At 40.6% G+C, this 23,284-nt stretch overlaps 2 protein-coding genes across 6 annotated transcripts in view; both read left to right on the top strand.

Moving 5' to 3' along the window:
- On the top strand, nucleotides 1-19,082 carry CPB2 (carboxypeptidase B2). Of its 2 annotated transcripts, XM_026108495.2 has the most exons (12): nucleotides 1-135; nucleotides 4,608-4,683; nucleotides 7,247-7,371; nucleotides 7,467-7,575; nucleotides 8,123-8,224; nucleotides 8,791-8,895; nucleotides 13,600-13,716; nucleotides 14,706-14,796; nucleotides 17,253-17,455; nucleotides 18,200-18,284; nucleotides 18,415-18,643; nucleotides 18,775-19,081. In XM_026108495.2, exons 1-11 carry the CDS (start codon nucleotides 65-67, stop codon nucleotides 18,597-18,599), a joined length of 1,269 nt encoding a protein of 422 aa, XP_025964280.1. In that variant the 5' UTR covers nucleotides 1-64; the 3' UTR covers nucleotides 18,600-18,643; nucleotides 18,775-19,081. The 2 variants fall into 2 exon arrangements, with proteins under 2 accessions (XP_025964280.1, XP_064360915.1); XM_064504845.1 differs by having other exon boundaries at nucleotides 18,415-19,082.
- A 247-nt stretch (nucleotides 19,083-19,329) lies between these two features.
- The window catches only part of ZC3H13 (zinc finger CCCH-type containing 13), a 49,351-nt gene continuing 45,396 nt past the window's right edge, over nucleotides 19,330-23,284 (top strand). For 3 of the 4 annotated variants that reach the window (XM_064504842.1, XM_064504843.1, XM_064504841.1), the window contains exon 1: nucleotides 19,330-19,606. The gene's annotated coding sequence lies outside the window, so the exon portion shown is untranslated. The remainder of the gene's footprint in view (nucleotides 19,607-23,284) is intronic. The other variant, XM_064504844.1, reaches the window with a different exon arrangement.

Here is a 23,284-nt window from a genome sequence, read left to right as displayed (position 1 = left end):
ACAATGTGGGTCCTGAACCTTTGGCTTTCCAATTGCATTGGGTTTCACTGTGGATGTTGTTAGGATGAAGTTTTTCCTGCTCCTTTTTACTCTATTTATCTGGATTCAGGAGAAGCATGGCTTCACTCTTCCAAGGTAAATATCTGTTGGTGCTACCAGGCTCTCAGTGTGTGGTGAATAGGAAAGGAAAATACTGAGGTAAAATATCTCCAAATTGCATAAGCAAACATTTGGCAAAGGTTGACATTTATTTATTGCTCTTGTAATTGGATATGTTGTTCAATTTAATATATAGATGGTGGAGGAAATGAAATTATTATAAGTCTTCTTTGCATTCATAAATCCTATGTTTTTAATCATATTAAAACTATTCTTTTCAGTCTAAGTGCAAATCAATGCTTTCATTCAGTGCTTTTGAGTGCCAGTAAAGGGCATTTTGAAACTTAATGGGAAAAATAATTTGCTTCATTTGCCTTAAAACAAGACTTTAAATGAATTACTTCTTCAGGTAGAAGGATAAACCATTTCTGAAAGTACTAACAATCTGTTTTCTTTCTAAAGCAGCTTTTATGATTGTTTTTCCAGTCATAAATCATTTTGGAATAACCATTTCATATTTGTACAATGTTTCAGAAGCAGTTTTATTGTTTCCTATCGATAAACTTCAGAAATGCCCTGAAACCAAACACTTTGTTAAAACATGAAAACATATGTCAGAGATGAAGACAGCCAAAGAGCTTTACTTTCTATGTGTGCAGCTGGTTTTAAAAGCTGAAATGTTGTAATAGGTGGAACTAAAAAGATAACCCCCTCATGTGGCGATATTAAGCAAGCTGAACAACCTACAGGAACCACGATTAAACAGTGCCTGCTCTCAGAACTCAAATAGCTACACAAATAATAATGAATTATGTCTCACAACCCTTCTGTGACTTCGCACCACAAGTCAGTGGCAGAACTATGACAGGTGAACACCTCTTGAATTTGTGCCTTAAAAACAGGATCATTCATCTCACCTTGTGCTGCAATCATATTTTGTTGTGGATTACCATGGAATTGTGGGGGGTTAAAGCAAAGGAACAGATAAATAAGCTTTTAGGTGAATTCAGTGGAGCAACATTGCTCTGTTACTTGAAAGTTCATTTATTTAATGTTTAAATAAAACACTGAATATCTGACCCTTACAGAAGAATATGGCACTTCCCACTGAAAGGCATGAGTCTAGCCCTCCCAGGCCAGTTATCAAAATGGCTAAAAATAATGAGATTTTAAAGGTAATATATTTTATTTGACTTTTTACTTTTATTTGATGCTAGTGTTCAAGAATTTAATGGTCTTGTATTAAAGCTTCTCTTTGCAAGGTTATTGCATGATTACTGCATTTGGACCACTAAGAAAAATACCAAATAATGCAAGACTGGTGAAAGAGTGGATAACACTGAAAACACATGTAGCTCACTGAACCGTTACAGAGAAAAGAGAAAGCTGGAGGTTGTCTGAGGGCCAACAGGGCAGGAGAAAAGAGCACCCATAGAGGGACATCTGTTCTCCAGGAAGACTAACAGCTTAAATGGCGTTACAAACTTTGACTGGCATCACAGCACAGATTTTTAGCAAAGAATCTGAAGGAATTCTGTATAGGAAGTTTATAGCTGTATAAGGGGAGAGATGCCCAAACATCAGCAACCGGAAGAGATGCAAGACAAAGACACTTGTTTGAAAATGTCGCACGAAAATGTCCACATGAGTGGAGGCTGACATGGCAGAGTCACCAGAGTTGGGAGCAAATCTTTCATCAGTGAGGGCGAGAAGACAGGGAGAGTGGGATAGGTTCTTGAAAGAGAAAACAAGTAGTATGTGCCTCAAGCTAATTAGATGAGAGACACAGGCAGCAGGCTCCAAGGTCTGAGGGGACAGGAGGTGATCTTTGCAGTATTCCTCTAGTGACATAACCTGCTGAGAGCCTGGGTAGACTTCGAGCTGTAGACAAGTGAGAAGGCCTCTCTCTTGGAGACATTAGTCAGAAAGAACATGCAGAGTTTAAATGAAGGTTCTGGGGACACATACATGTTGATGCTTTGTTTTCATCGGCTGGTGTGATAAGCAATGGTGATGGCCTTCCTAGTGATCGAGAAATGCAATGGAGGGGAGGGGTGAAGAGGCTAAGATGACTATGGAGAACTGGCACTGATTTATATCTATTTGTGAGATGGTGGCCAGGGCCCTTGGATGGGATTCATCTGACTATAGGGGTTTTCTATATAATTCTGCATAAGGACAAGTCCCCTTCACCTCCTGTACAGCCAATGGAGAGAAACATATGTATGTACTAATGTATCGCAATTAATTCCGTTCAGCACACACATCTAAAGCAGGTCAGATTAACGGAACCGTCAAAGTGCCTATTTCTTTATAAAGACAGTAAGTAGCTCAGATGAAGATACCAAAACCATTGAAAATGAACAGTGAGGGAGCCCACTCACTGTGTCACAGGTACAGGATAAGACCTGAGCATTGTAGTGTGGCAATGTCAGCTGAACTTCAATTTACTCAGAAGTAAGAGGCAAAGGAAAAAGAGGAGAGGGCAAGCAATAGAGCCTGGAGGACCCTGACAGAAGGTTAGAGGAGGGGAATGAGAAGGACAAATTCAAAGAACAACTAGGGCAGCAGGGCAAGGGGACAGAATCTGAAAGAGAAGAGGTGAGTTCAAGGTGAACATGTTCACTGTACCCAAGGTAGCACACAAGGCAAGGAAGGTGGGGATGGAGGGTTGGTTCTGAGATTGGTATAGGAGGCAATAATTAGAGCTTTTGACTGGAACAGTTTTTAACAGGAGTAGGGAAGAAGACAGGTGGGAGAGGGCATAATGCTGAATCAAAGCAGAGGAATTGAGAAGCTCAACAACTACAACTTCAGTTGTTAATACTACAGGAGGGGCAGAACTCAGATCAACTTGTTCACTATGTTCAGGTCCTACCAGCATGAGCTATAAAGGACTCACTGCTGGCCACCGGCTAGCTGGCACTCACTACACTCAACTGAAACACATGTTCAACAGATTAGGGGTATAAATATATGCCAGCTTCCTCATTTTTTAGTCTATGCTGCAGCAGGCAATGGCAAGTGTAGGACACAACCACATGCAGCAGCCCTCTTCTGGCCTCCCTTCTGAAAAGATTCCCTGCGGCAAACATCACCATGAGAAGACAAGCTCACTTTTGAAGCAGTCCCAAACGCAAGCTTTGGAGTTCACTCCTCTAAAGAAATAGGCAAACTGCCAGGTCTGCCTAGGCCTGATTGCTATTTGATGCTCTGTCAAATGATGGTGGAAGCAAAAATAAGGCTGGCATATTGTTGGTTCTGCATGAGAAACAACAGTGATTGCTTGGAGCCTGGCTAAAAGTAGAAAAGATAAATCACCTGGTTGCTGGATGCTGTCAAGTCTCTGCTTGATATCAGTCACAACAATGAGTTGTGACAATCATGTTCTGCAGCTTGAAAATACTTGTTTTAAGAGCCCTGCCTGTTTTCTTTTCAGAACAGTCTTTTCAGAAAGGGCTCTTAGGGACTTCTACAGCACGTGTTTTATGCACTGCCATCAGCTTCGCATGATTAGAGGGCTGAGAAGCACCCCACTCCAGAAAGTGGAAATAAGGGTCAGATATTTCCCCCGAGTCTCCTCTCTCTACAACCATGAATTATTTTCAAGCCTATCTAACATGATTGTGAGCTATATGGCTTGGAGGGCTCTGAAGATCAGGACTGGATTTACAATAAAAAGTGATATTTTTCTTAAGGCAGCATTTAGACAATAAAGATCTCTTCAGACAGCTGAATTACTTCTCCCCCTCACTTGCTAAGTATGTCCTCCAGCTACTACTATTCTGTATTTTCACAGGGGTTGAATATTGTCCTTTCATTCTTGCTGAACTGTGTGTGAATTTTACTTCTGTCCTTGATGGTGGGGTCAAGCACAGGAGTAGCTTGGAAGGGCCCTCTCTCTGTACAGCATGTTTGGGCCATGGGTTTCAAGTAGAAGGGGGAATATCAGTTACTGCACAGGGAGGGAGGACAATGGTACAAAGCACTGGAAACCCTGCATAACTTGCAGAGGGAGAGAAATGAGGAGAGCAGTAAAAATGGTTTGGAGTAGGAAGGATGATGGTAGTGCCCTCTGCACAGCCACAAAATGCTATGTTTGCCTTCTGCAGCAGGCTGGGAGGGCTTATGTCACTGCTGAAGGATGAATGAGCTCTAGAAACTTGGGGGACAACAGAAGAGACGTTTTCCCAATCTAGTCTGGTTTTATACCTGCTGCACTCTAGATTAGCCAGGGCTGTGTTGTGTTGGTGCCAGCTCCCAGGAGCTATCTGGGATACAGTAGTGGATAATGGTTACCAAAGCCCTCCACCAGCCTCCTGGCTGTTCCGTATTTTGACAGATTGGCAGAAGTTGAGGCTAGAACTGGGCCCAACATTCTCACTACTGAATCCCCTTTGAGTCCATGGTAGCCAAGCCAGGGAAGACAAGTAAGGCCAAGCCTGTTTTGCATGACCTACAATGGTTTCAGGTACCTGTGGTTTATCTAAATACCTTTGTCTTTCCAGGGATGAAGTTCTATGGGCTCTCCCACAAACAGACAAACAGGTTGAAGCCCTTCAGAATTTACTGAACATCACTGAGGTAAATAGTTCCCTATTTCTCTCTGGCCCTAGGGCAAATTCTTCTACAAAACTCACCAGTACTATTTCCCCCCAGAGGAAGATTTAGCCCTCTGCCTTTCATTCTTTTCTCCTAATACAGCAGCCCAAAAAACACTTTGTTTTCATTGCTCTGGTATCTTTTGATTTACATAAGGAGACCTTTGCAATGTTTTAGTGAATTATATCAGAGCTCAGAATTCTGCAATTGGTTTTGTGCAGTAACACACTACAAAGTTGGTAAAGTGCCAACACACAGTAAGTAATAAACACATTTGTTACGGAATCCCAGCACTTTAGACCAATGCAATTTTGAATCACATGACTTGTAGGGCTTTCAAGATCAGGACTTACCAAAGTGGTAGTTTTCTTAAAGCAGCATTTAGACAATAAAAATCTCTTCCACTATTGCTAAGAAGTCTAGTGGGACTTTTTCACTTCTGCCTGTCATTAGAGAAGAGAGAATTTAATTAAAATAGGAAGGCATCTCTTCCTCTTCGAAAGCATTTTCCCAAACATGACCTCACAGTTAGTCTGAAGCCAACATTCTGCAACAGAAAACATAACCATTCCCTCAACTATCATAATTTTTGACATGACTGAAGATGCGTCTCAGATGACTGAGAGCTTTTAACACTGTCTTTGCCCATACTCCTTTCCTGTCTTTCTTGGCTCCTATTCTATGCCCATCTCAATTCCTATTACACTAACCCTCCTAGCATCATCTTACCCTCCTCTTCAGTTCCCACAAAAACTTTGATACCTTTATTTGCTCTTTTCCACCTCCACATGTCAAGGAAAAGGAAAAGGAAAAGGAAAAGGAGAAAAAGGAGATAAAGATACATACGGTTCCTCAACAAATTTTAAACTCTCCAACATGGCAGCAAGAGTGTTTAGATCATTACACGAAATTCTTGCCTGCAAAATCAACATACTTTTCCCTAAATGGATGAGCTGTTTAAGCTGAAACTTATAAAAAAACCCAAAAACGACAACAACAGCTTGTGGCAAATACTTGACATATAAAAGTTCAGCCCAGTTGGTTACAATCTAGCAAAAAAGAAACAACTGAAAATCAGCATCTTATAAGAAGAATTAGCAGGCTAATTACAGGTGCTACTCTTGCAAAAGACAGAGAAGAAAAATCTAATAAAAGGACACACTTTATCCTTACATTAGCAGTCATTACAAGACCCAGACCCAGAAACACCTCTATCAGTCTTTCCTAGCTGTCCCTGAGGCAATATTGACCATTGCTGATGATGGGCTGATGACCAGTAATCCTGCGCGTTATGAAAGTTTCTCTTTTACCAGCATTCATTGCTCCTCTGCCAACTCAGCTATGTCAATCTAGAGTTCTTTAGATCTCCTTACTCTCAACTTGAAGAATGCCTTCATCAGTGAGAAACCAAATCTGAATGCGTGTGCCTTAGTGCACACAGCAGGCTAGCCAGGGCAACAGGGAAATCAGCGCTGGTGAACTCAGCATCCAGCTTGCTTCTTGGATGGGTTTTCCCAGCAACACTGAGGCATGTGATGCTGCAGCTACCCTGCCAATAATAATGTCTGAGATATCTACACTGAGACTAGTTCAGCTACACGGACAGCACGTCACAGTAATGCACCTAGGGCCCTAATGTTTTACCATTTATCGTTCCAAGGTCTTGATTAAAAGCATGGAAGAGTTCTCTGTATGATGTTGCAAATATGTTGTTGTCTAAGAAATGAGTCAGGTAAATAGCTGACAGCTGGTATGTTCCTTGAAACATGGTGTCCTAAGTTGAATATAATATTCCTGATGTGATTGCACCAGAAAAGAGTAAAAAAACTCCTATTTTTTAGGGACTCCATGCTGTACCTCTTTAAATACGCAGCCAAGAATTATGCTGACCTTTTTCACACTGTAAATTCCTGTCTAATTTTCTGCTCACTGTCACCCTTAGCTCTTTTGGTATTATTGCTTCTAAAGTTTCAGTCTCTTATTGAGAATGTTGGTTTCTGATTATATTATTGTATAAGATTTAATTTTACCAAGAAGAATATCATTTTCTTATTTTCCTCCCACTTCTAATTTCTATATTGCCGCTTCATCTTGACTCAAACTCCTTGTGGCATTTATTTTGTCCCTGATCAAAGTAATCACCGAATACAATAACTACAAAGACTGGTCTGATCTTCATTAATTTCCCAAATACCCTGAGGGAAAATAACTCTCAGCAGACTTGAAAACATGTAACATAATAACCAGCTAAACATATCTATTATACCAGAAATATTGTCTCAGAAAAGGTTGCGTTCCTGTCTTTGTTCTTGATTTATGAATTTATGTGCAGAAGTCATTATAAACATTTCTTAACTACACACTTTTCATTTCCAGCAGTAGCAGGATGCTCTAACAAAGCACACGGAACATTAAACTCTTTGTTATGCATGGTCTCTTAAATTGAAAACATATGCTTTGATTATTTTCAAAATACTTATTAAATGTTAATGCTATATCTTTTCTTTCCCTGATAAAAAATAAAATGTTCTTGGAAACTTTGCAGGTCATTCTCTGGCAGCCTGTTATGGTTGAAAACATAAAGAAGGACAAAGAAGTCCATTTCTACGTCAGTATGTCCATTATAAATAATATAAAGGCTGAGTTAAGGAGACTGACCATCCCACACAAGTATGAATTCTTTATTTCTTGTCATGAATGCTTCAGGAAAAGTTGTTTGGCAACACTCATTTACTAGGAGTTTGTGCTCCTTCTTTCTTATTCAGAGTTTTGATGGGAGATGTTCAAGGACTTATTGAAAAACAGACTATCAATGACACAGTCAATCCACGCAGTTCTTCATCATATTATGAAAACTACCATTCTCTGAGAGAAGTAAGATATTTTTGTTGTAATCCTCTGTAGATTTATTTAAGAGGTTAAATTTGTCTGGTGGTTGAGAATGGAGACCAGGAAAGAAATCACCAACAGGTAAACAATTACCATTGTATTGCCCAGCTAGTGAGAGTTCTAATTACTACAATGCCCTTATAGAGAAGGAATGCAGAAAAAGAAAAAATCTTTTACACATATATTACTTCAAACCACCACTCCAATACAGCCAACTCAGAAGGGAAATGCAGCAGCAAAACACCACATAAATCTTTAAGGTATAAAAAGAATACTATTTTAACCAAATGAAACTAGCAAGGAATTTCAGGGTAATACTTAGACAGTGCTGTGACTATATCTCATCGTTTCTTTTAAAAGAAATCAGTCTGGCAAGGGGTAAGTGGTGTGAATTGCTAGTTTCTCTTTCCAGTCAGCTAAGGAAGCAGCACTTTGGGAAGCAGAATGCATCCAGGTCCAGACCACTTTCAGGGATGAGGAGAAACAACATAGAAAAGATTCATACACTAATTGATCCACTTCATCTTTGTAGATATATTTTTGGATGGAAGAAATGGTGAAAATCCATTCTGACCTCCTCCAGAAAATATATATTGGATCCTCATATGAGAAACGACCACTTTATGTTTTGAAGGTAGCGCTTGACTTACTGTGAAATATTTCCAGGTAGTAATGTAAGCAAGTGAAGGGTTTTGGCCAAAACACTTTCTTAAATCTATATTTATATGTATATTTTAGCAATCTGTAGTTATTTGCCTTTTTAGAAGTTTCCTACATTCTTCCAATAAGGTGCCATTATCTTTGACCAGTTCAGCTTCCTTGTTGGGTCACTGCAAGCCAGAGAAGTGACCACATGTGGGCCACCAGCCAAATGCATGAAATATTGGCATGGTGGATACCCTCCTCTCTTGACTATAAAGGCATTGTAGCTCCATCCCCTGAATACTTGGTGATCTGCTCTCCTGACCTCAGTTACTGCTGTGGTCTTGATGCCCGTGTTAGGAGCCTGCTGCAGGCACTCAGAATATGGCCCTCTTACCATATGCTAATGTAAACGAAAGCAGTAACCAGCCCAGGATCAGTCTAAGCACTCCCTATAAGAAAGATGCTCCTTCTTCCATCTTGGTTACCCTTTTCACTTCCACTTTTATGTAGAATACTTTAAAGAGTGGCATTTTAATAAAATTTCTCTTTTGTCAGCTTTCTAGAAGGCAGGAAAAAGTCAAAAGTGCCATATGGATTGACTGTGGTATCCACGCTAGAGAATGGATTTCTCCTGCTTTTTGCCTGTGGTTCATAGGTCATGTGAGTAGATATCACATTTGATTATTGTTTTTAAAACAAAGTAACATATCTTGATGCCATTTACCTTCTCTTGCAAATTGCATCCTAACTTCTACTATGTCTTAAGCCATGTACCTGCAGAGCACCAAAACATGAGATCTGTGTTTAATGTTTATATGTAGCAGTGTGTGTGAGTGTGTTTGTAGGTGTGTATGTGTGTGTCAGTGGGGATGAGAGAGAAAGAGAGAGAGAGAGGAAAAATGTCATATGGAAAAGAGCTCAAGTGTATTTTCAGGTATGAAAGAAAATTTTCAAAGTATGTGCAGCAAATTCAACAGACATTTCTACAATTATGGAACAGCCAGGGATGGAGAGAGTATGCCAGGAAAAGGATGTATTTGGAAACGCATCAGGGCTCTGCCTATATTGCCACTTGGATCCTTGCCAAGAAATGATCCTGGCTCTGGGTCAAATAGTGCATGGTGTTTCATGTCCATATCACTCTAGCTGGCACTGCCTGGAGTAGATCAGAGGGCACCTAGAGTGAATGCAGGATATCCCACAACCATTGTTTTTTCCCTCCATACCTCTCCAGTGTGACGGGCACCCACACCCTGTATTTGCTTGCTCCAGGCATGACACAGCTCCCTATCAAGACTCTCCAAAGAGGCTAAATTGCAGGCACACCAGCAACCTCTGTTTAGCTCTTTCTGTGAGATGTCACCTGCTGTTCTGTCTGCTGCCACTGCTCTTGCTGCCTCTTCTATTTCTACTCATGCTTTTTGCTGGATTTACCTCATTCAGAGAATGAGGCCACACAAGCCACCTTCTTCTGATGGTGCTAGCCCCACCGGAGAAACTGTCATTTCAGACCTCCAGGATATCAATGGCAACAACTGCCATCCAAACGTATAATATCAGTTCATGGAAACCAGTGATCACTGATGGGATGAGACTGTATTATGCACTCAGCATGAGCAACAGTAAATTCAGCACTTCTGAATTTGAAGGGCCAAATCAGAAGGTCTCTGTAAGGGTTTGATATCAAGCATCAATTAACTCCATTCCAGGTACAAATACAAGTGGAGAAGAGGTTCATGGTTGCCCTCTGAAGTCTCATCATTTCTGCCTCTTACTGGTAGGAAAGCACTATGGGTTTGGCCAGTTTACTGCAGTCCACATTAACAGTGTCATCAAAATTGTGAGGCTTTTGCCCTACAGGGATTCTGCTCTGATTCAGCCATTTCTCTAACTGGTGTTTTCCACGAAATTCTGGTGGGAACCTCACCCACAGGGGCTGCTATGCTCCCATTCTGCCAACCTAGTGGACCATGGAAGAATCACAGATGGGATGAGCAGGTACTCAGGATGCATGCCCACATCTGAGATTCTGCCTCTCTGTCAGGGCACCATGCTGAGCCCTCTTTCCTGCAGCACAGGCCTATCAGATATCTGCAAAACCTGCTTGCCTACTGCTACCATGAGTCACACAGTCTGACTGAGACAAACACAGCCCTTTGCCACACTCCAGTGGGGCTTTAAATACCTGCAGGATCTCAGGCTAATGTGAGCTTGGCCTACCAGTCATGGATGGAGAGCTTTGATGGACAGGGTGGATGTTACTGTGCAGATTGTCACTGTCTGCTGTTTCTTTCACAGCCCGTGGGAGGCCACTGGTAAGCAGTTCCTCTCAGAGCTGCTGGCATGGGACCAGAGACACACGTTGCATACATGTGTCTCAAGGGCAATACCATGAAAGACCAAAACAAACTCAGAGTTGCATTTCAGCAAGGCCTCTGCTCCTAGCTCTACCCAAAGTGAAAAAAATCTGGTTTATGTCTCCTTCATTTACTTTTTGCAGCACAAACTCTGAAGAGACTGCTGTCTTTTTTCTTCTCTTTTGCTAAACAACCTCTAGACAGGCACTGTCCTCTCACTGGTAACTCCACAAGACATCAGATATAAACCCACATCAGTTATAAACAGATCCCTTCCCACCTCCCAGCCCACATGAGTTTAGCCTTCTCTCATGTCATGTTGGCTGCTTCCAGACATCAGCAGATACCCCAATAACTCCCAGAGACAAGATCTCTGCTATTTATCCCTTCTCTAGACTTGAGACCCCATGCCATTTGCTCTCTTGCTATCGTTAGGCAGAATGATTGGTCTGGAGAACGCAGAGGGAAACAAGCCATACAGTAGGCCCTACAATAGAGCAGGACACCACTTACAATCAAATAATCAAAATATAAATGTGTTGTTATCAAGAAGGGAGTGAATGAAAATAGGTAAATGAAAATTTTAAATGAAAATATGGGCATAGGTACCCAAATAGTAGCATTTACACAGAAATGCCTTCATTACCTAGATGCAAATTAAAGAAAAATGTTGCATAGTCCATGGCCTAAACACAAGCCAGAATAAAATAAAAACTCAGACCACGTTTCAAAATATATATGGTCTAACTGGTTATCAGAATAAAGGTAGAGAGTTATCACCAAAATATACAATAAAAAAGGGTCTCATAGGCCAGGGATAAAAATGCAAAATGGCCTATACAACATGGCCATGGTGTCTTGATTAGACAATCACAATGTGCACCATAATACAAGAACTGTCAGTTCAGGAATAGGGTTTGGACACAGAAAAGGTCTTGCTGCCCCAAAGGCTTGTGGTTTTGAGAAGGAAAGAGGGATACAAAGGCTGTGTAAGCAGAAAGGCCAGGAGCAGGAGGGGTATGAACAACCCTAGAAGAGGCTGGTACCACTCCTGCTTTATTTGTTTTCTGCTCTTGGAACAGCCTGTTCTTCTCTGGAGAACAGAGAAGACAAATTGCTGCCCTTTCATGCCATTTTCTCCCTGGAGCTAGACCAGAACTTCAACCTGCCTGTGCAGATGCCTTCCAGAATTTCCTTCAGAATCCACTGCCACAATATGGAGATGCTTGGGATCAAGGATTTCCCTCTGAATAACTCTAGAAGGAAAAAAAAGTTTGGGAAGATGTACCCATTCCCCCTGTCCTGTTCTTTGCCATTACAAGCAGGTGCTGAGAGATGGAGATTGGCATCTTGAACCTCTCCAGCTTTGTTATGCAGCCGCAGACCAATGGCCATGCCTGGTCTCTAATGATCTCATACAGTTCAGGACAGTGAACAAAGGTATGCCAAGAGACAGATAAGGGTTTTGCACCCTAAAAGACCTCTTTGGTCTTTTTGAATTTAAGACATTTCTGCTCAGCACTGCAGGCAAAACTCATCAGGGTGAGCTGTTTTTTAGTTCTTAGTATGGGCCAGGAAAAAGGCTCCCAGGTAAAAGCTCATTCTGGCCTAGCCAAGGTTGCCCAGGTTGCTCAAGTAATGTCCTGAGACATTATTAATTCAATTATTTATTCACAAAAACAAAGTTCACAATAAAAACAAACCAGATGAGGTTGTGACTTCACAGTTACCAGCACTGCAGCCAGAGCAACAGCATAGATGAGTCCTTGAAAGATGAATTATGGTTTGTCCATGATGAAACTAAATAATAATAATAAATTCTAAAACAAAGTAAATGTGCTTATATCCTCAGTCATAACTATAAAACATCAAAGACTATAACATTTTTAAAGGAGATTGCGGGAGTTAGGTGCAGATACAGCTGAATGTACCTTATGCCCCACTGATAATCCCAGCCTTCAAGGCTCCCTTGGAGAGAAATGCATTTGCCCTTTTCATGCTGCTCCAAATAATGACCAGCAGTGCTGTTGCTGTGCCAGTGAAATGTCCCCACATTATTTTTCAGCAGTAACAAGCTGAACACTTAGTCTCTCCATCCCCTTGATCTAATTAACGTGTTTTAAATTCAAATTTTACTTCTGCATCACTTCACAAAGTAACATTTTAAAATGTGACATTAATAGACATCTGTACAAACACATTAACATCAGTAGCACTGTTTTGCAAACATGAGGCATTTCTATAATGTTTTCACTTTTTATCATTTAATTTTGTTGTTAGATGGTAGAAAGATTGACACTTTTCACTTAATCCAGAGAAAGTCCATTGCCTCAGGAAAAGTTGAAAGAATTTGAAGTAAGAGAAGGTGCTTCAAGTAAAGCATAAAGAAAAAGAAGATATGATTAAAGACCTAATCTATTCTATTAGACACACAGGCACTTATCCAGGGTAAAATTTATCCCTTTTTGGTGGACCTACAAGCAGGTTAGGTATCACTTAAGCTTTCAAAATAAGCTATAAGTGAGGCAAAATTAGCAGTGTAGCTCTTATTGGCTCTTTGCATACAGGTGCATTGAACCCATAATGAAACCAAGAACAACACTGTTAGGTACAGCAGCTACTTGAAATGTTATTTGTTATTTTTTGTGCTTGTGTTATTTTATGCTCTTTTGTGCTATTTTTTCCCCTATTTATTTATACAAGCAGCAAAAGCTCAAGCTTTCTTCCTGATAGGTTTCAACTCTACCTCATGACCAACTTGCTAACATTAGACGATTGTAGTGTATCTGACTGACTGTACCAGTTCGATTCCCAGTCTCTCCCCTGGGAGTGCTAACCAAAGTGCTATTTGGAGTAGCAATTTCTCTGATGTGATACCCATCTATCAGGAGGTAGTCTGGTGTGATAACTGCATGATTATTTTACATAGGCCATCAGGTGCCTTTTTAGGAAGGTAAGAAAAACACTATTATAAATGCTTTTAATAAGTTTTCCTGGTGTTTTACAGACAACCTATTTACGTGAAAGAGATCAGACCATGTCAACACTTCTGGAGCACTTTGATTTCTACATCATGCCAGTGGTGAATGTGGATGGCTATGAGTACACGTGGAGCCATCCCTCCGTACGTAGAGGCTTTTTAGACAGACTGTGGAACATATTGACATGCCATTTATGGGAACTGTCAATGTGTATGCTTAGGGCATAATTTCCACTCTGAAACTGCATGCCCAAACTTGTTAATTTGTGCTTGAAATTTCTGCACTTCTGCCTCATTTAAAGTACAGCAAATACTGTGACTGATATTTGACCCATAGAACCTTTGTGTCTTTCAAATTGCTGGAAATGCATTTGGAAGTGACAGCATCTCATCCTGGGATTTTAACACTTTCAGACATCAGGGAATACCTATGTCAGCCTTCAGCTGCAAGGTTACAAATACTGGCACAATCCAATGCAAGATGAATAGTGTACTGCATCACATCGGCCACGGCCAGTAACTCACTTCTTCATCCTGCAAGATAGCCCAGTTCTTTGAGCATTTTTTGTGTCAGGTAAATGAAGGTACAACAGGTGAAAGCCTTCTGTCCAGGATTTTATTTACTCATTAGTTTGAAAATCTGAGAAGCTGAAATGGTTCTTTGATTTTTAGACTCTTCAGTTTTTTTAAAAATCTCTTCCATTCTTTTACTCCTTGGATTTTCATCCCAGCTCTGCTTGTATTTGGATAGCCACACTTAACATAGCCCAACAGCTGCACACCAGATTCCTAACTTTCCACATGCTGTCAGCAGTCCCTACAGAAAGGCTGGACTTGTACTTGTAAACTTCTATACCTGGCTAAACAGTATGTCTTCTCCCCTCCTTCCACAGTGCAGGTCTGTTGAAATCAGACCAAATATGTCCACATCTTTTCCTGTCCAACATTTAGTCTCATCACTCAGGCTTACTGGCAATCAGACTATGGTTTTATAATCTTTTTTTTTCCCCCTTCATTGGCACATGACCTGCAGAGATACAAATGGGAAGGTACAATTAACTAAGTAGTGAAATGATGACATAATTTTTCTTCGCTTTTTCTGTGAGCCCCAGTTTTTGTGTCTCTTTTCACAGAAACGGCTGTGGAGAAAGAGCCGCTCATCACATGGTAACAGCAAGTGTATCGGTACTGACATGAACAGAAATTTCGATGCACAGTGGTGTGGTATGACCTCACTTCCTTTCCATTTTATCTCTGCCTCAGTTTTAATCTCCAAAGTTCTTAATTTTAAAATATTTTCCTTTACCCTTTCTGATATAAAGATGAATGCACCTGATTAACATTTATGAGCAGAAGAACAGTTCCTCAACTTGAGATACTTTTTGTAGGGACCCAGGATTTTCCCCTTAAAGACTCCACACTGAGGACTAACCTTTTCCCACTGCCAGGACAAGAGAGAAGGGGCCTGAGATGCTGTACCCTGTCTCTTCCATCACATTAAGACACATGGTGCAGGTTGTGGGGGGAAAGGAAGGAAGAGGTGGCACTTGCCATGTCACCCAATGCCTGTCTCAACACTCACTTGAGCAAATGCTCTACTATTTTGTACCAGCTGGTCACCTTCAAAAATGCATTTAACTTGCCAAACACTTTTGGTGGTTAACAACTTATGAGCCAGGTAAGTGATTATCTTTACAAAAAGGAGAATAATACAAGGAGATTACAGAGTGGATCTTCTCTGAAAAAGTGCTTAAGCAAAATGTACATCTTCTTACAGGGCAAAACTGCAGCATCTGATTTTAGTGACTAGGGATATATTCATACTGTTTTCAGCTATGCTACGGTCTTCACCTAGACAGGGTTGAAAAGATAAAACAGAGCACCTTGCAGGGTCATCAGACAGAAACAGCTGCTTGTATAGATCAGTCTAAGCACCAAAGTTAGGTGCTTAAAATAACTTACATGGTTGCAAGGATCTCCCTAGGTTTCTACTCCTTTTAGTTCCACAGTCAGTAAAATGCTGAGAAAAAAAAAATCCCATTTGTCCTAGTTACCATAAAAAACATTGCTTGTATTGAATCAGATAAATCTTTGAATCATAACTGATAGCAATGGTTGAACAGATTTTATTCAGAACATATTCTGAACTGCAGAATCACTATTATTGATGTATCTGTGCAAAAGATAATGATTTCAACAAGATCCTCTAATGAACGAAGTTGGAATTCTATAATTTTATAACAATGCTGTAATTATTAGTTGTGTTAACTGCTTAAATTGACACAGTTGTGTTAAGTGACACAAAGTCATGGTGAAACATTCATGGGACCTTGCATATTAATCTTTACTCATATACGTTTCAATAGCTAAGAGTTCTTGTCAGAGGTGTTAAATGCTCAGACTTCTATTGGTTTCAAATTTGCTTGTGAATACACTTCACGTCACTGCAAAATTCCAGGGTTTAAATCTATGCATTTAATTAGAACTGTATTGCCGTGTTTATCTCTTCTTCCTCTTCAGCTGTTCAGATAAGAACTTTCTGAACAGGAACGAAGCCCACATGGTTTTTGAAGACTAAAATACACTACTTGATGTGCTGATATAGTATGCTTTTCTTTTATAATTATAAAAGGCAAATTTACTCCACTAAAAGCAATGCACTTATTTTGAACTTGCTCTGTGGAACTAAATTTGACTGGACCATGGACCTAGAATTCCTCCATGTTTTTCACATTATTTTCTCAGCTGAGTGTTCTCTCCATGACCGAGAATTTAGGAAAGCAGAATCCAGGATTGCCACGAAATAGATTCTTCATTGTCTTTTGTCTTGGGCAGTTACTCACTTCTGCGCAAAAGAGAACAATATAAAACGTAACATTCTGATTTTCCCACTTTTGCAAGATTTTGCACAGATTCCAGGAATTGTTTGTATTTTCATGTGCATGCATTTTCATGGACTCCCTGTGAAATCCTCCCATCCCCGTCAATTCAGCAACATTAAGGATTGCACATATATATACTGGAACATGAAAAAAAGAAATTGTACCACAGCCCTCACTGTCCCAATAACTGTTTCTGATTTCCCACAGTCTGCATGTCCCAGACACAGTCTCTGTTAGCACTTCTCCCCCATAGTCTGCTCTTCACTATATTTCTGCTTCTTCCACTGTGTAACAGGAGGATGTAGGTATCAAAAATGGAGAATCAACTAACTCTTTTAATAACTTGTTCCAGTGCCTAGTTTTCCTCATTCTTAAAAACTTGGTACATTACTTAAAATTTGATTTGAGCAACAGCAGTTGACTTTCCCCATGAGATTAAATAACCTCTCAGAACCTGTCTTTTCCTTGCAGAATTACTTCTAGATTTTCAGAAGGAATCTCACTATTGTGTTCTTGATGAATTTAAAGAAATGGAGCACGCTCTCCTGTAGGACTTTTTACCTAGCCTTTGAACCATTTTGATTTTTCTTCACCGTTTTCAATTTTTCAGAGTATAGTAGGTGAGAAATCTGAGTTAGCTTGGACTGATTTCTGCAAGAACTCAAGTTCTTTCCATAGCATGAAAGAGCCTATGCTTTCTTGTATATTAGCATCATAATCTGTTCTTTCATTAGCTAAACAGATAACACAGAAGGGAAGAACTTAAGGAATAACATTGTGTGCTCTCTTTTGTTACAGGTGAAGGAGCATCTTCTTATGAATGTCATGAGATATACTGTGGACCCTACCCAGAGTCTGAACCAGAAGTGAAAGCAGTGGCTCGCTTTCTCAGAAACCATAAAGACATCATTAAAGCATACATAACAATGCACTCTTACTCCCAGATGGTATTGTTTCCATATTCTTACACTACCAACAAAAGTAAAGACCACGATGAGCTGGTAAGTCTTCCCACTTCCTAAGTTTCACATTTATTCCAGAACTTCTCACCATGCTTGGTTAGGCTTGTAATGAGGGAGTCACAACACTCTGGAGATAAGGATTCAGAAAGGAGATTTCTCCTGATATTCTTAAGAACTTTAAAGAAATTTGGGCTGGCCTAGCAGTGTATAAAGTAGCAAGCTTTTGAAGGACATGTAAAATGGAAAATATTTGTTCCAGACTGATAGGGCATCATAAATTTCTGATATTTTCCAGATGCTGCTAAACAAGCAGAGTCAAAGTTTTTTGGACAACTTGATAAGACAGCTGGATAAATTTGTGATTATGATGTATGCTTTACACGAACTTTGAAATTACTTGGGTTGGTAACTAAAAAAACAAAACATACTCCATATACCTAAGCAATGAGGTATTCTGGTGGATGCTTGCTGTTCTTACTAAGGTGTTTTGCTAGAGATATTTATTTCAGATGGTCCTAATGGTATGATGAAAACATGCCCGATAATGTAGATTTTGAGAGTCCTGAGCCAACAAATCACATGAATGGAAAAAAATATATCCTCTGCTGGGCATAATGTACCATGCTAACCCCATTCCTGAAGTTTTAAATCTTTCTGGACTGGCAGAGTGGTGCTATGGCTAACTAATACGAGATCTGTAGCACAATAAAAATAAATCTTAACTGAATACAAATGAACTATTATCACAAGGTCATAAAGCTAGTAATGTTTTGTTCATTTCAGGAGAGTCTAGCAAACAAAGCAGCTAAAGCGATTAAGAGGATAACAAAAAAAACATACAAACTTGGTGCAGGTGCACATACAATTTGTAAGTATGATTTTTACTACAGCAGTAAGCACAATAGCATATCCCCTGTAGCATCAAAGGACAACTTTTGAACAGAAAACCACAGTTCTGGTTTCAGCTAACTGTTATCTTTTTTCCCTTCCTTATATAGATTTAGCTCCTGGAGGTTCAGATGACTGGGCTTATGATCTTGGCATTAAATATTCTTTTACTTTTGAGCTTCGGGACACAGGAACTTATGGATTTTTGCTTCCTCCTCAACAAATTAAACCAACTTGCTTAGAAGCACTTGCTGCTGTCAAAGAGATAGCTAAACATGTTCTTCAGAATTTGTGATGATTTGGCATTTCATAACCTTAGCCTGTACTTTACACAAACAGGTATTGAATATCATTTATTCCAGTATGACTATCTAGTTAGCTCAGTAATAACATGAAAGCTTGCTGCTATACTACAATTATATATACACAGCCAAAAATAATGACTGCATCCCTTTTACTTTTCATTTTAGAATACATCAACTTTTTTCAGCTATATTCTTAAACCTACAACACTAGGTTAGTGCTACAAGGACAGCAACACAGAAGGCAATGCTGCAAGTACAACTTCTTAACACTTAAATATATATTAAATAAATATAGAGTCTGGAGTCTTATTTGCTCCTGTAAGCCTCTGATCAACCCAATCCACTTACCCTTTCATAAAACAGGGCTTTTGAAACAAATTTTAGCATTTGTATCCACCTTGCTTTTGTAAAGTACTTGCTAACATATTACTTCGTGTATCAAACAGTAGGACCGTTTCAAGCCCTAAGAGGAGGACCACTGCATAGCTTGTGCCTGTATTTAAAAGTCTTAAAGCAGCTTGTGCTTTTTAACTGTTAAAGTTCGGCTCTTGCTGCCCTGGCCAGGAAAGCTGCGACCGCACCGGCACGCTCATTAACTCTGGGCCTCGGCGGCCGCCGCCCCTCCTCCCCTAAGGCCAACGGCCGGCGCAACCACCTCCCTGTCCCGTCATGGCGGCCCGGCCACCTCCCTCCCCTCCCTGACGTCATCACCAGCGGCGCTGTCCCGGCGGGAAGCGCAGGGGCTGCTGGGAAGGGCGGCGCGGCAGCGGCGGCGGCGGCGGCGGCGCTTTCCCGGCGGCCCTCGCGCGCAGAGGGAGGGCGGGAGCGGCGGGCGCCGTCGGGCTGCGGGAGCGGGTGGCGCTCCTCGTCTTCCTCTCCGTGTCGCTCGGCGCCCAGGCCCGGGAGGACGGACTCCCCCCTCGCCCCCTCCCACCCTCTCCGCCCCGGGCGGCGGCGGAGGAGGCGGCGGGGAGCAGCGCGGCAGCGGAAGGAGCAGGTGAGTGCGGCGGCGCGGCCGGGGCGCGGAGCGGGCCGGGCTGGGGGGGAGGGAGGCGGGGCGGCGGGGCCGGGCACGGCGGGGCCGGGCACGGCGCAGCGCTCGGCCTGCGGAGCTGGGCCGCGGGTGGCGCCGCCCCGCCGCGGGGCGCCCTCGAGGCTGCGGAGAGGCGGGGGAGCCCCGCCGGCTGCGCCCGTTGCGGCGTCATCAGTGAGAGGCCGCGTTTAAGGCCGCCTCCCCGATAACTTGGTTTTTGCTGTTTCTGTCCCCCCCCCCCCCCTTCAGTGGGGCTCTTCTCCCACTTGCTGGCAGTAAATTGGTTTCTGCTTTATGCGCTGAGAAGACTTACTGGTTTCGCTAGGATAAACTCACTTGTCGCCATTCCTTTAGGTAGCGGCTGCCGCTAACTCCCGTCCCTCCCAGGGCTTGTAGGCTGGGCAGGTTTGGTTAGCGTTAGGGACGTTCTGCTTAGGTCCTCGCCTTTGGCTTCTCTGCTGGAGTCCCGCTCCACCACTGATTCCTTACTGACCTTCTGCAAGACTGTTTGAAGACCAGGTTGTCACAGATGTTGGGTTACCGCTTCATGGGATCTTGCCGTAGTGTTTTGATGCCGTGGCTCTCTGCAGGCAGGAGTGGACAGGCTCATGCTGTGAATTGACTGTATCTGGAAATTACAGAGGTATATTAGCATGTGGCCGTGCCCAGGATAGTAAGTGCTGCTTCTCGGCATGTTTGCTCAAGTATGACAAGGTGCTAATGTGGCTCTCCAGTTTACAGATTGGAGATTATGTGTATCTGACAAATTTGATATGTAGGCAGAGTGAGCTTGGATCTGTCTGCATCAGTCTGTGTAGACTGTCTCTTAGTCTGGGAAAATGTCTTCCTTGAGCATGAGGACTTTGGTAGACAAGATAGGAAACGCTGTCTGATCCCTTCTTTTGTGATGCTAGGGCCTGTTTTTTTTTTTTTTTTTTTTTTTTTTCTGTATATCTATAGAACGCCAGCCATAATTTATATTTGTAAAAATACAATTTGCAGTTGCTTATCATTACTAATAGGGAATTACCTTATGTTAAATTGGAGGAATAATTTCAAGTTAATAAGATGCATGAACAGCATGAGACTGTAAAAGTAAACTTGGAATAACTTCCAATTTTCTGTCAAACAGACTTCTTTGTGTGAGTTGAAGAGTGCTAGACTGACATCACATAAAAGTACAACCAGTTTTTGAGTATTTTTTGAGAGTTGGTTAGCAGTACATTTTGCTGTTTTTTAGCATTATTAGGTAGTGAAACTGCAGAATTTCAAGTATCATTGTTATTTTATTAGTACCATAACATGGAAATGTTAAAATAGCAATCAGAAAAAAAATACCTTTCAGCTGAAAGCTCTTCATTTAGAAAAATGAAAGGGGAACATTGATGTTTTTCTCTTTCCAAGCTATTATTTAGTTGTCAACATTTGTCAATGATTTAGTTTATCCTAGAATGTTATAGCATAATAAGCTTGTATCTGAACTTCTATAACATTTTCAGTTTAAAATTTTGCTTGTTATTTTTAATGGAATCTTATTTATCACTTTACAGGTAGGATCTTCTTAAGTGACATAATGTTTAGTTTGTGGTGTGTGCACAGATTTACACACTTATTAGTGATGTCTTAGACTGTTAAAGGGTTTTTTTCTTCTTACAGATTTTATGAAACTTTGCTTTTGTTGAGTTTTTGTTACCTTTCAGTTACTAGTTTTTCTCTACAAGCAGAGTTAGTTTTTGCGAAGGACTGGGTTAGGTTTTTCTAATAGAAAAAGCAGGTGTTTCATGTGTATTTGTCTTGATTGTGGAATATGTATTATCATACTTCTATGGAAGAAAAATATTAAAGTATACTTGACCCCAAATGTAGGAATATGGATAATAACAATACATAAGTGCACTAAATATTATGCGAATCATACCATGCTTCGTTGATTTCAGTTATTGGCCCACTAGGAATACTCACTTCCCTCTAGCCTAAGTATTTTTTAGTAAGTAACCTCTTAATCTATATTGTACTTCAGATGGTAGTATACTAATGGAATTAACAGATTTGTCATTTACCCTGGAAACGTAAACTACTTTTGTGAAATGATGTAAATATATCTGTAAGTGAATGAGTTATCATAGTGTTAAAATATTTCTGATTTTTTATTAAAGATTGCCATGGAAATTATTTATGGATGGAAGAGTGGTACTTTGTAGTTGTCACAATTAAAACTTCAGCTATAGAACTTAATTTAGAAGGATAAAATTGATTTCCCTATCGTTTCACCCTTCTTATTAATGATTTGGTTGTATTCGTTAGTTGTAGTAAGCTCTCAGAAGTTGCAGGCTCTTAGATGCCCCTGAGTCTATTTAGTAATGTTGTTTTGTATCTAAAGTAGAGAAGTACATTGTAGCTTTCTAATTAGAAACTTTTTAAAAAAGCATGTAATAGTAATTATTTAAAATCTTGAATTGGAAATCTGAATGTTTAAGGCTCAGTCCATGTTGGTATTCAGTGTTGTCTGATCCACCTGAAGCCTTGATAAGGAGATGACAGGTCATAGAGGCAGGAGCTTGATGGAAAGAAAAAGAATTGCACTGGTGATGAGTGTGGGATTGATAGCAAGGCTGTGATCAACAGTGGTAAAGCAATGTAAGATGAAAATGTGCAAGAACTGAGCAAGTTATTTGAATTTTTATGGGATATTGCATTTCAGTTGATTACTTGTTAATTTGCTGGATAAAAAATTCAGAAATTAAACATTTAATTTAAATTTTCTGGTCATTCCCCCTCACACTACTTCTTTAGAAGCAAGGGGGGGCATTTCCGTAATTTCTGTACTTGTCAATGTTACACAGGTGCCATTTTGCATCTAAAATTTCAACTGCAGTGTTGTTTTAATAGACTCTTTGTTTATTGAGCTTGCTTGGTCTTTGAAGAATGAAAATGGGAGTGACTGTGTATTCAGCTACAGTTGCTCAAATTTAATACATGTGTATGTTTCACTGTGTGAATATTCCTCAGTTCGTCTCTGAATACTGTGTCCGGACTCTAATCCTGCAGCCTGTGTTACAGGCAACAAGTGAAATCTCATCATGCAGATCTGATTGCAGAAGTGAGACCCTTACGGGATATTCTGTGCATACAGAAAGTAATATGCTGTGTGGTCACAGCATGCTGTTTTCATTTGCTTGAAACAGTTTTTTATGAACTGTCTCTTCCGTTGATAAAGTATCTCTTTTTCTGTTGCAAACTGGTGGGTACGGGCCGGAATGTAAGAACAGAACTGCCAGAATGCTACCTGAAAGAGTGTATTTTTTTATTTTCACATTTCAAATTTTTATTTTATCTAAAAGTAGGTTTGCCTATAAAACTTAGAAGATTCAGGGTTGGATGGTGTTCTCTTAATTTCCTTCTAAGAAATTATCAGCCAAAATATAGGGAACTAGGGACTTGGAATGAAATTATCTGTTCAGTTATGTTGATGTTACCCCCTTTATCCTCTCTGTGTTTATACTATCCTTTTAAGCCTGGTCATTATCATAATTTCTTATGCAAGTGAGTTCCAGCAGGGTATTAGTTGCTGGATAAACAGTAACATTTGGGGGTGGGGGGAGATTATTTGCCTCTGTTTCTTTGAAAATAAAAGGATATACA

This window comes from Dromaius novaehollandiae, chromosome 1 (genome assembly GCF_036370855.1).
Source record: "Dromaius novaehollandiae isolate bDroNov1 chromosome 1, bDroNov1.hap1, whole genome shotgun sequence".
Taxonomy (NCBI): Eukaryota; Metazoa; Chordata; class Aves; order Casuariiformes; family Dromaiidae; genus Dromaius; species Dromaius novaehollandiae.
This window is presented reverse-complemented; position numbering and strand designations above follow the sequence as displayed.